This window comes from Pseudorca crassidens, chromosome 7, assembly GCF_039906515.1.
Source record: "Pseudorca crassidens isolate mPseCra1 chromosome 7, mPseCra1.hap1, whole genome shotgun sequence".
NCBI classification, from domain to species: domain Eukaryota; kingdom Metazoa; phylum Chordata; class Mammalia; order Artiodactyla; family Delphinidae; genus Pseudorca; species Pseudorca crassidens.
This window is the reverse complement of record NC_090302.1, coordinates 70,554,421-70,567,084: the sequence shown is the minus strand read 5'-3', so window position 1 is coordinate 70,567,084 and position 12,664 is coordinate 70,554,421. Positions and strand designations below refer to the sequence as shown.

The 12,664-nt window shown below is 39.8% G+C and overlaps 1 protein-coding gene and 1 long non-coding RNA gene across 2 annotated transcripts in view; one reads left to right on the top strand and one right to left on the bottom strand.

Moving 5' to 3' along the window:
- The window catches only part of LOC137227903 (uncharacterized), an 85,422-nt gene extending 77,545 nt beyond the window's left edge, over positions 1-7,877 (top strand). Inside the window, exon 3 of the long non-coding RNA XR_010945050.1 lies at positions 7,531-7,877. This is a non-coding gene — a long non-coding RNA (uncharacterized lncRNA). The remainder of the gene's footprint in view (positions 1-7,530) is intronic.
- Positions 7,878-8,246: 369 nt separating this feature from the next.
- The window catches only part of MTAP (methylthioadenosine phosphorylase), a 38,768-nt gene continuing 34,350 nt past the window's right edge, over positions 8,247-12,664 (bottom strand). The window contains exons 7-8 of the mRNA XM_067744525.1: positions 11,917-12,039; positions 8,247-9,752 (exon numbers count right to left, since the gene is read on the bottom strand). Of these exons, the coding sequence (XP_067600626.1) occupies positions 9,714-9,752; positions 11,917-12,039 (162 nt within the window). The 3' untranslated portion in view covers positions 8,247-9,713. The remainder of the gene's footprint in view (positions 9,753-11,916; positions 12,040-12,664) is intronic.

Below are 12,664 nucleotides of genomic sequence, written 5' to 3'. Positions count from 1 at the left end.
CTATTTGTCTGATATGAGTATTGCTACTCCAGCTTTCTTTTGACTTCCATTTGCATGGAATAACTTTTTCCATCCCCTAACTTTCAGTCTGTATGTGTCTCTAGATCTGAAGTGGGTCTCTTTTAAACAGAATATATATGGGTCTTGTTTTTGTATCCATTCAGCTGGTCTGTGTCATTTGGTTGGAGCATTTAATTCATTTACATTTAATGTAATTATCGATATGTGTGTTCTTACTGTCATTTTGTTAATTGTTTTGGATTTGTTTTTATAGGTCTTTTTTCTTCCCATCCTCTTTTGTTCTCTTCTCTTGTGATTTGACTATCTTTAGTGTTGTGTTTGGATTCCTTTTTCTTTTTTTGTGTGTGTATCTACTGTAGATTTTCGGTTTGCAGTTACCATGAGGTTTTGATACAGCAGTCTGTATATGAACAAGATTGTCTTAAGTTGCTGGTGTTTTAATTTCAAATGCATTTCCAGTTTATTGCATTTGTGCTCCCCTCACAATTGCTGATTTTGATATCATATTTGTCTGCAGATGATTTCCTATCTCTACTGTAAGTTTGCCATTACTGGTGAGCTTTTCCATTCATAATTTTGTTTCTAGCTTTGGCCTTTTCTTTTCTGCCTAGAGAATTCCCTTTAGCATTTGTTGCAAAGCTGGTCTGGTGTGCTGAATTCTCTTAGGTTTTGCTTGTCTGTAAAGCTTTTGATTTTCCTGTCGAATCTGAATGATAGCCTTGCTGGGTATTCTTGGTTGTAGTTTCTTCACTTTCTTCACTTTAAATATATTGTGCCTTTCTGGCCTGCAGTTTCTGCTGAGAAATCAGCCGATAACCTTACGGGAGTTCCCCTGTATGTTATTTGTTGATTTTAATATTTTTTTCGTCTTTAATCTTGGTCAATTTGATTGTCACATGTTTTGGTATGTTCCTTCCTGGATTTATCCTGCCTGGGACTCTCTGCACTTCCTAAACTGGGTGAGTGTTTCCTTTCCTGTGTTGGGGAAGTTTTCAGCTACTGTTTCTTCAAATATTTTCTCAGGCCCTTTCTCTCTTTGTTCTCCTTCTGGGACACCTATAATGCAAATGTTGGTGCATTTACTGTTGTCCCAGAGGTCTCTTAGACTGTTTTCATTTCTTTTCTTTCTTTTTCCTTTACTTTGTTCCGCAGCAGAATAAAGACACCACTCTCTTCCAGATCACTTATCCGTTCTTCTGTCTCAGTTATTCTATTCATTCCTTCTAGTGTAGTTTTCATTTCAGTTATTGTATTATTCATCTCTATTTGTTTCTTCTTTAGTTCTTCTAGGTCTTTGTTAAACATTTCTTGTATCTTCTCCATCTGTGCCTCCATTCTATTTCTGAGATCCTGGATCATCTTAACTATCGTTACTCGGAATTCTTTTTCAGGTAGATTGCCTATCTCCATTTCACTTAGTTGTCCTTTTGGGGTTTTACCTTGTTCCTTTATCTGGGACATATTCCTCTGCCATCTCATTTTGTCTAACTTTCTGTGATTGCAGATTGTGTTCCACAGGCTGCAGGGTTGTAGTTCTGTCTTTTAATGGCTATCCCCTGGTGGATGAGGCTGTCTGAGAGGCTTGTTGTGCAGGCTTCCTAATGGGAGGGACAGGTTCCTGCTCACTGGTGAGTGGAGCAGGGTCTTGTCCCTCTGGTGGGCAGGGCTGTGTCAGGGAGTGCGTTTAGCAGGAAGCTGTGTGCTCAGGAACACTTTAAGCAGCCTGTCTGCTGATGGGTTGGGCTGTATTCCCATCCTGTTGGTATTTTGGCCTGAGGCATCCCAGCACTGGAGCCTACAGGCTGTTGGGTGGGGCCCAGTCTTGGTGAGAAAATGGTGGCCTCCAAGAGGGCTCATGCCAATGAGTACTCCCCAGAACTACTGCCGCCAGTGTCCTTGTCCCTGCAGCGAGCCACAGCTACCCTCCACCTCCACAGGAGACCCTCTAATACTAGCAGGTAAGTCTGGCCCAGTCTCTGATGAGGTTACCACTTTTTTCCCTTGGTCCTGGTGTGCACGTGACCATGCGTGCACCCTATAAGAGTGGAGTTTCTGTTTCCCCCGGTCCTGTGGAATCCTGTGATTAAACCTCACTGGCCTTCAAAGCTAGATTCTCTGGGGGCTCCTCCTCCCATTGCTAGAACCCCAGGCTGGGGAGGCTGATGTGGGGGCTCAGAACTTTCAGTCCTGTGGAAGAACTTCTGTGGTATAATTATTTTCCAGTTTGTGGGTCATGCACCCAGTGTGTAGGGATTTGATTTTATCGCAGTTGCACCCTGTCTACCATCTTGTTGTGACTTCTTCTTTGTCTTTGGATGTAGAGTATTTTTTTGGGTAGGTTCCAGCATTTTTTTTGTCAGTGGTTGTTCAGCAGTTAGTTGTGATTTTGGTGTTTCCATAAGAAGAGGTGAGCTCACTTCCTTCTACTCCACCTTCTTGTCTCCTCTCAAAAGGGATTTTTCTTTCCAGTGAGGAATGGTTTTCAGAATCGTTGGGCTGGAGGCAGTGAACTAGCTGCTGGGGCTGAGGGCTGGCTGTCCACACTTACGGTGCCAGGGTCTGTCTCTTCTGCTATGCTGTGGGGTGGCGGTGGCAAAGGAAGGCAGGAGGCAGCAGCTGCTGCTGAACAGCTCCTCAGTTATCTCTTTTTACTTTTTAAATGTGACTCCTAGAAGATTTGCAATTATATATTGGTGCACATTATATTTCTATAGGATAGCTCTGATCTAGACTGCCATGAGATATGGGAAGTGAGAGAAGAGGCTGGAGTAAGCCATAACATGTTAGAACATGCAGCGCTTGTGATAAGGAAGGGGAAACCGTACATTCAAAAGTATTGGCTGAAAGGCTACTAAGTGCCAGACACTGTTCCGGCCATTTGGGATGTGTATCAGTGAATGACAAAATTCCTGCAGAGTTTACATTTTAGAGAAAGCAGGAGGGTCAGCGAAGAAGCAAACACAAATAACATACTAGAGTATGTTGGGAATGTTAAGAGCTATGGGGAAAAAAAAAAGTTGAGCCAGGTAATTGTTCTCAGGAGTGCTGGGCGTGTAGAGTGAGGATTCTTGCTTTCCGTTAAAGTAGGATGGTTGGGGTTGACCCACTGAGGCATATTTTGAACAGTGATTTGAAGAAGGTGCTAGTGTGAGCCACGTGGTTATCTGGGGCAAGAGTTTTCCAGGAAGAAGGGACACCAAGCAAGTACTCAAGGAGAAGGCCTGGTGTGTTGTAGGAAAAGCAAGGTTGGTGGTATGGAGCAGAGTGAGTTGGAGGGTGTTAGTGAGAGAGGAAGTCAGAGAGAGAAAGGACAGGTGCTGCTCCCATGGAAAAGGGTAGAAGCTGGAAGACCAGTTAGAAGGTTATTTCAGTATTCAGGTGAGAAATGAGAGCAGCTCAGAGCAGGGTAGAAGCAGTAGATATCGTGAGAAATAGTCAGTTTCTGGATATGTTTTGATGGTAGAGTGAATAAGGTTTTCCTGGTGTGAATGTGGGTTTTGAAGAGGCCAGGATGACTCCATGTTTTTGGTCTGAGGAACTGGATGAATGAAACTGCCAGTAACTGTGCTGGGAGAGCAGATTTGGGGGGAAGATGAGAAATGGTCACCAAGGAATGAGTGAAGATACAAAATCCAAAGATTGAGATCAGGGAGAAGAGGAGGAACCAGCAAAGAAGACTGAATAGCAGCTGTTGAGGTAGAAGAAAAGCCGAGTGTGGTGTCTTTGGAAGCTACATGAAGAAAGTTTATTAAAGAGCAGGAAGGGATAAAATGTATCAAATGCTGCTGACAGGAGAAGGGTGAAGTCTGAGAATTGACCAATAGCTTTAATACAAGTGACCTTGAGTATAATTTTTGTGGTATTGGAAGTGAGATGCTGGCAAAATTTGATTTGGAGTGGGCTGAAGAAACAATGAAGATGGGACTTCCCTGATGGCAAAGTGGTTAAGACCTGCCAATGCAGGGCACATGGGTTCGATCCCTGGTCTGGGAAGATCCCACATGCTGCAGATCAACTAAGCCTGTTCACCTAGAGCCCATGCTCTGGAACAAGAGAAGCCCGTGCGCCACAACGAAGACTAGCTCCCGCTCGCCACAGCTAGAGAAAGCCTGTGTGCGGCAACGAAGACATAATGCAGCCAAAAATACATAATAAATAAATTTATTTTTTAAAAAAAGAATGAAGATGAATTGGAGGCAGTGAAAATAGATAGCTCTTCAAGAGGTTATATTTCAATGAAAGTCAAAGCATTAAGACAAAGAGTAGAGAGAACTGTGGTCAAGAAGTATTTTTTTAATAGCAGAAATAACAGCAAATTTGTGCATTGAGATGCAGTGATCCAGTAATGAGGGGCAGTTTGATTATGGAGAAAGGGGCAAGTGCCAGAGTGATGTTACAAGATCTAGTAAGTGGATGAGCAGGGAAAAACATCTATGATAGCAGTTTTCAAAGTGTGGTCACCTGGAACTTATTAGAAATGTACATTATTAGGCCCTATCCCAGACCTCTTGAATCAGAAACTCTGAAGCCCTATTTTATACCTACACCACTCACAAAAATTAAATTGAAATGAATTAAAGACCTAAATGTAAGACCTGAAACCACAAACCTCCTAGAAGAAAACACAGGAAAGACATTTGTTGACATGGGTCTTGGCAATGATTTTTTGGATATGACAGTTAAAGCACAAACAACAAAATGAACAATAAACAAGTGGGACCACATCCAAGTTAAAAGCTTCTGGAAGTCAAAAGAGACGATCAACAAAATGAAACGGTAGCTTACAGAATGGCAGAAAATATTTGCAAATCATGTATCTGATAAGGGGTTAACATTCAAAATATATAAAAACCCGTATAACTGAATAGCAAATAATAATAATAATAATAATCTAACTGAAAAATTGGCAACGGACCTGAATAGACATTTCCCCAAGATATTCAGATGACCAAAAGGTACATGAAAAGGTCCTCAACATTAGGGCAGTGCAAAGCCACAATGAGATAACACATCACGCTTGTCAGAATGGCTATCAGAAAAAAAAAAAAAAAAGAGATAAGAAACGCTGGCAAGGATGTGGAGAGAAGAGAACCTTTGTGCAAGGTTGGTGGGAATGTAAATTGATATAGCCACTATGAAAAACAGTATGGAGGTTCTCAAAAAAATTAAACAAAATCACCACGTTGAAGAGCTATCTGCACCCCCATGTTCATTGCAGTATTATTCATAACAGCCAAGACATGGAAACAAACTATGTACCCATTGATGGATGAATAAAGAAAATGTGGTATGTATATAAACAGTGGAATACGGTACAGCCATAAAGAGAAGGAAATCCTGCATTTGTAACAATACTGATGGACCTTGAGGGCATTATGGTAAGTGAAATAAGTCAGATAGAGAAAGACAAATACTATTCATCTCATTTATATGTGGAATCTAAAATAAAACAGAACACTAAACTCATACAAACAGATATCGGATTTGTGGTTGCCAGAGGCAGGAGGTGGAGGGTAGGGGAATTAGGTGGAGTTGGTTAAATGTACAAACTTCCAGTTGTAAGTTAGTACCGGGGATGTAATGTACAATATGATGACTATAGTTAATAACGCTTTATGGTATATTTGAAAGATGCTAAGGGAGCAGATCCTAAAAGTTCCCATCACAAGGAAAAACATTTTTTTTTCTGTAACTGTATGAGGTGATGGATGTTAACTAATCAGTTTGCAATATATACATATGTCATTATGCTATCTTAAACTTACAATATTGAATGTCAATTATATCTCAGTAACACTGGAAAAGAAAAAGAACTAAAGATGTTCAGGCAAAACGTCTCTTGGAAGGACAGGCTGTCATCCAATATTAGAATTGTGTTGTGTGGAAGAGATTAGATGGCTCCCTAGTAGTTCCAGAGAGGGACAAATGAAAGTTACAGGTAGATTAACTTCAATTCAAAATTTAAGAAAAAGAATTCTTTCTAACCATCCCCTGTCCACCAGTGGAATGGGTTATGTTGGGAGCAGCAATCAACAAGCTCAGCAGAGGCTGGAAGATGCAAAACACAGAAAGGGGGACTGAGACACCAGTACTGAAATGTGTGCACAATTTCAAGATGGCTACAAACCTCAGATTACTATGTCCCAGACTGATGACTTCTAAAAAAGAAACTCTAGGGTGGGATCATGCAGTCTGGCTTAAGAAGCCCTCCAGGTGCTGCTAATATGTGTATTGTCAGAAAAGACAACAGAGGGGAGAGCTTGGGGGAGGGTAATGGGGGTATGCCTGGAAGTTGTCTGCTGATGCTTCAGTTTTGTCAGTGAAGAGAGAACTGAAGTCACTCGCTGAAAGTGAAGACGGAGGAGGAGGTGTATGAAGAGCTGATGGAGGTTTTATGTAGGAAAAATAGGATCAGATTTTCACTTACGCAGATATTCACTGATCTTGTGCTAAGTACAAGGAACAAAGGATCCCATAATAAGTAAAAAAGATGTTTCCTGCTTTTATGGAGGCTTATCAGTAGTGAGAGAGGTTAGTCCAGAACTGAACAGCCCTTTAAAAATATTTGAAATGCTCACATAAGATTTTCTCTTAAATAGTTAGACATATTCAGTCCCTTTAACCATTATGTACGTGGCATGGTCTTCCCAGTTCCCATACGCTTCTTTCGGTGCTTTTCAGGTGGTCAGAGTTCCCCTGAAAGTGTTGTGCCCAGAAGTAGACACGCTGTCCCGGACATGACCTCGCAGAATTCAATGTCAGGTTAAAGAGGTTATTTTATATAAACTGCTATAGAGCAAGGCCTCCCCTATTCTCCATGCCTCAAAATGAATAAACCAAGAGTAGATAAGATGCCTATGGTAAAAAGTCCAAAGAGTACAGAAAGGTACGAGGTAGACAGTAGGTCCCTTGGCTTGTACCTCAGAGGTTATCACTCAGCTTCTTTCCAGAAACTCTGTGGACATAAGCATAAATATGCTATCCACACACCCACACAAACTGCATTATTTTACTTTACGTATTTCTCTGGTTTCCACTTTTATCACCGACATTGTTTTATACTGGCACATAAAGATGTTATTTATTTGAATTAATGTACCTTATTTAGACCCCCCCCGCCCCGCCCCACACCACTGAGAATTTTAGCCGTTCTTAAGGTTTGGCCTATTATGAACAACTCCAGGATGCACTGAGGCTAATTTGCGAAGTATTTTCAGGTCTCAAATGTAAGCCTGCTGTTCCAGCCTTCTCCACTCTTTTTGGTTAACACTGAATATGAACTGTTCTGGTTATCTAATTGTCAAAATCATGAACAACAATGCAGAACAAAAATAAGCAGGTCACAATGCCAATACACATTTCTAAATAGATGCAGATGTACTAATTAGTAACTCAGCACTCTTCCAAGGGGCTAAGTCACTAAGCTAGAACTTTTCCATTATGCCCATAATCCACTGGGGAAACTTCGAAATGCTCAAAACTGATCACAGTGTTCACTTATTTTTGTAGCTAAGAAAAGGAGTGAAGAATCATAGAAGTGGAAGTGTTCTGGGAAGAAATGGTTAGCAAAGTCCTCAAGAATGAGGTAGGAGGAAAATTATATTATTGGCTTTGTTTAAGGAGTGAATGATGGGTAACAAAACAAGAGTACCATGTACTCCATTTGAGAAGTCTAAAAATGAGGCTGCAAGAAAAGGCTACTGGATCGAGAAAAGAACTTCTTTAACTTGGGAAGCACTGTACTTTGGGAAGGCAACAAGAAAAATGCCCACATTTTGGCGTTGACATCCTCAGACACCTACCAAAAATGAAGGAAAGTAAGGCATAGCATATATTACAGGGTAGTGAAAACAATCATGGGGTAGAGAGCCAGAGAACCTTAGGTTCAGACCCATCAGGTCCTCTGTGGCTCCCTCATATGCAGAGTTGAAACCACTGCATCTGAGAATCCAAGAGCCATACTCACATGTAACCCAGACAGCTTAGTATTAATGCTGAAGGGTGGGTAACTAGTTTATTGTTTACAATTAGCAGCTTATTATCTTGAAGACAGTTTCTTAGACACAAACACATTCATTCTACAATCTCTTTAAACAGACGAGATACGTCACTAAAGGACCCAGTAACAGACCACAGTGAGAAGGAGTAATTTTGAGGGAAGTATGATCTCCCTGTGATAAGAAAACAAACCACATTCCTAAAAAATTGACAATAAAAAACAATAAGAAGCTTCCATTTTCTTTATTAAAAAACAAAAATCACCAACTCATGGAAAATAATTCATCAAATCATAAAAAGGAGTAGAAACAAAAAATCAAATGTCAGTTTAAAGAATATCTGACACACTATAATGTGTGTATACAGTCTCTTAAATAATTTAAGATTAGCTCCATATTAAACACCCAGCTTTTCTCACATTGTTGCAAACCCAAGTATTGTTCTGACTATACAGTCATTAATTATCTTTGTTAACAAAAATAAAGATTGAACTCAAACAGAACTCCTCTTAGTATTGCCATTTTAACTTTTGCTGCATTACCAGAAACAGTGTGTTTTCAAGAACTGGGTTTTTCTAAGCCCATTTTTATTTTATTTTTTTTAGTTTTTATTTTATTTATTTATTTATTTATTTTGCGGTACGTGGGCCTCTCACTGTTGTGGCCTCTCCCACTGCAGAGCACAGGCTCCGGACGCGCAGGCTCAGCGGCCATGGCTCACGGGCCCAGCCGCTCTGCGGCATGTGGGATCTTCCCGGACCGGGGCACGAACCTGTGTCCCCTGCATCGGCAGGCAGACTCTCAACCACTGCGCCACCAGGGAAGCCCCCATTTTTATTTTTAAAACTTCACTATTTGATTATATTCATTGTAGAAAAATGTGAAGATATGGAAAAATATAAAGAAAATTAAAAATTTATCCAATATCCCTCCCCCCAAATATAATAACAAAAGAGTATATATCTTTCTATTCTTTGTAAATATTTAAAACAAAATTAGTACTGTAAAATGCTTCTATATCCCCATTTCATATTATACAGCAACAATTTCCTTAGTACGTTAAATATTATGTGAAACCATGGTGTTCAGTTGGCTGCTTCACAATCTAATTAGAGCTTAACCATGATTACCTCCAGTTGTTGGATATTCAGATTGTTTTGAATATCTGCTATTAAAACTATGTTCTACATCCTTCTTTATACATAATTATTTGTATGTATCTCTGATAATTTCTTAAAGATAAATTCCTAGGAGTAAAGTAACCAGCACAAAGGGTATTTTTTAAGCTTTGTGATACATTTTACCAAAATGCCCTCCAAAAAGATTATACCAATTCACAGTCACATCAATAAATAGTCTAAGAGCTATTTCTTCACATTCCTTGGCAACATAGGAATGTTACTGCTTACCTTTACTGTTACAAATTTGGGGGAATGGTGAAAGGTGTCTTCTTTTTTTCTAATGTGTAAATATTTCCCCACGTTTTCTGGTTATTTGCTTTCCTTCTGTTATTTGAAGCAGTCCAAGTCTTTTAGAAGGCATCTCTGATGTGAGCAATGTCTTGTCTTATCACTTGTTCTTCCTTAGGGGGCAAGGGCACAGAAGCTGCATATCTCTTCTGTGTTTTCTCAAGCAGGAATTCCCCAAATGATTGGAGTTAGAGGGTTACCTTGTCTTCTGGGCAGCCATGCTATTTTAATGTCTTGGTAACATAACAGAAAACTGGGCCATTTTCTGAAAGAAAGCAGGCACAAATTATGGGACTTTGAGTGTAACTCCTAACTTTTAGTTCTTCATTCTTCTTTCATGTAAGGTGAGGTTCAGAATGTTTATCTCAGAGGACTGTTCTGATTCTCACTTATCTCCATCCGCCTTCACATCCACTAGGACATATTTTATACACCAACCTCTAGCCTGGATTGTTGTTTATGCAACCTCCATCATTTGCCTTATTCCACTGAAAAATGTCATTGAAATTTCTATGTTAGTATCACCAAATAGAATCGGAGCTTCTTCATTACAGCGTCTTACATATCTTGACATACAGTGGGTGCTCACTAAGTGTAGTGAATTAATGATACACACTTCAGTGTTGAGAGAGCTGAAAATACTGCCCTGGAATAAGGGATTATTAGTATGGTGTTCCTTAATGCTATAGAATGGAGGCCATGATTCTTAATTTTGTCTAGAGCAGCAATTCTTCATTTTCTCTTTTCTACACATATTGACCCTCTTAAAAAATGCATACATACAGAAACACACAATTTTACACACACTTTCAGAAGCGTCACAGAAAGAACACCAATTTCTACTATCCATACATCTTTACTTAAAAATGCAGCTGAAATAATAAATTTATTGCTTGACAAATTATCTTTAAGTTCAAGGGACTATGGTCAAAATGGGGTCAGAAACCTAAAAAAAAAAACGAAAAAAAAACAAACCCAAAACACACCATCCCATCTTGCAGGTTATACCCTCAGCAGCAGCAAAAGTAGAGTCACATTTCCTGCCAATCAACAGTGTGTTTATTTAGACAAGCCAAAGTCATGCTGCTCTATCACATTACACTCATTATGTTTAGCTAAATGTAACTGTTTCTAGTTTAAAGTGACATTCTCCAATTCTTAGAATTTGTTTTCTGTTCCCCTTTTCTTTATCCTTATAATAAGGGCTGCCTGTATTTCAATTATGATGAAATACTTCATGGGGGGAAGGGCTTAACATTTACTCATTAAAGAACATTTATCTCCTGGGTATATAGGCTGAAACCAATGGATGTGTTTCCTGCTCCTTATGGATTTAAAGTCTAGTAGGGAAGACAGATTACAAATGTCAATATTCCTGACTTTGCCAGTCCTCAAGGCTGAGAGGCATATTATTACAGTGGTGTGCTGGAGCCTGCTTGTACCAGCTTGTAAAAACCTGATTATGTACATCACTTCCCAGCTTACCAGTGGCTTCATGTTAGTAGCTTGAAGTCGGCCGTGCAAGAGCATTTATACCACAGCAATCAGCAAACACTACAAATCTTGGCACCTCCATGCCCAGCAATTGGCAATCATTTACTACCACATAGTGTCCTTGTCACACTAAAACAGTGGCTCTCATTCCAGGGCTCCTCGGTAGTAATTCAGGTAGAGAGGGCTTTTATCAACTTTTCGAATCCTCTCTCAACTACTTTTCTTAAGACCTAAGAGTACAGATGTGTTCTAGGAGACCTTAGGATATACTGGCTACTAGGTGAATGTAACATCTGATCAATTTCAGGCAACTTCTTATCCAAGGTGGTTAATCAAGAGAGTCTCAAGATGTCCAGATAAAAACCACACATCTCTGAGCTCAGCAGTCAGTTCAAATTATATTCTGGGAATTAATACTAGAATTGAAGAGCTACCAATGTGCAACCCATCACTTGTTTATCATTAATTACTGTCTTAGTTTGACACAGCATTAACTGTAAGTAGACATTCCCTGGCACCATTTCAGTATTGCTGTTGTCAGTGTTTTGGCTTTAAAGGCTGCCAACACTTTGCATGGATCTGCCAAAGAGAAAACAGCCTTGTCTGCAGTGTAATCCATGTACAGAGCAAATACTACCGATCTTCTGAAGTAAAACTTAGGGATATACTGCAAAGCAGGACAATGTTAAGAACCTGGTAGACTAGATAATAAAACTCTCCCCACCTTAACTTCCAGTGCTCTTGCATTACCAGCCAAAATGTGTATCTATTCCATTTATGGTTAGTAGTAGTAAATGGCATGAAAACTTGTAGAAAACATCTAGTCTAGTATAAAATACATAAGAAGATGGACTAAGGGTGAAATGCAAATTAAGAGAAAAAGGCAGCTGAGGGCCTATGGAAGTGTCTGCTTACAGATGGCTGAGGATACTTACCCTAATGTTATGGAGGGTTTCTGACCATTCCGTGGATCCTATCTGAGGTATGGTAGTGAGAAGTAAACTTTTGGCTTTATTGGCATTTTCTTTCAGGGTCTTTAAGACCCGGTCCACAGAAACCTAGAGAAACGACAACACGGGATGTTAACAGCAATTTAAAATTCCACTGCTTTTCACAGAACATCTTCTTGAGTTCCTACCTGATCTGTTAAAGTCAGTTTACCCCAGTTTCAATCCCCTGAGCGCAAGCTCTGCATGTATCAGGGAGAGCTCTTGGAGAAACCCAATGACATCTCTGAAAAGCACTACTGGTTTTCAGTATGGCATCCAAGAAAGTTTCTCAGATATATAATGTGTTAGCATGGCCTAAAAAGATGGTGGCTCTTCTCATGTCCATAGAATGGATTCCAGTTTTAAAAACTGTTGCTATACTGGATAAATCAGAAGATAAGCACATTTCTCTTTAGAGAAGTCTTCCAGCTAATAAAGAAAAATGATGGAATCAAAGCATCAACCATTTTACAGTCCCAGTGAATTAATGGATGGGCTGTTAACATCACAGAACCAAAAAACCCAAACCAAACAAAGAAACAGTCCACTTTAATGAGCTTCCTTGTGGATTATGATGACCGAATATGATCAAATCTCTAGATCCTATTGCAAATTTACAGAAAATAACAGAGCACTGAGAAATTGGATAAACCACCCTCAGGAGATGATTTCACCAGTTCGGATGGTGGGAAAC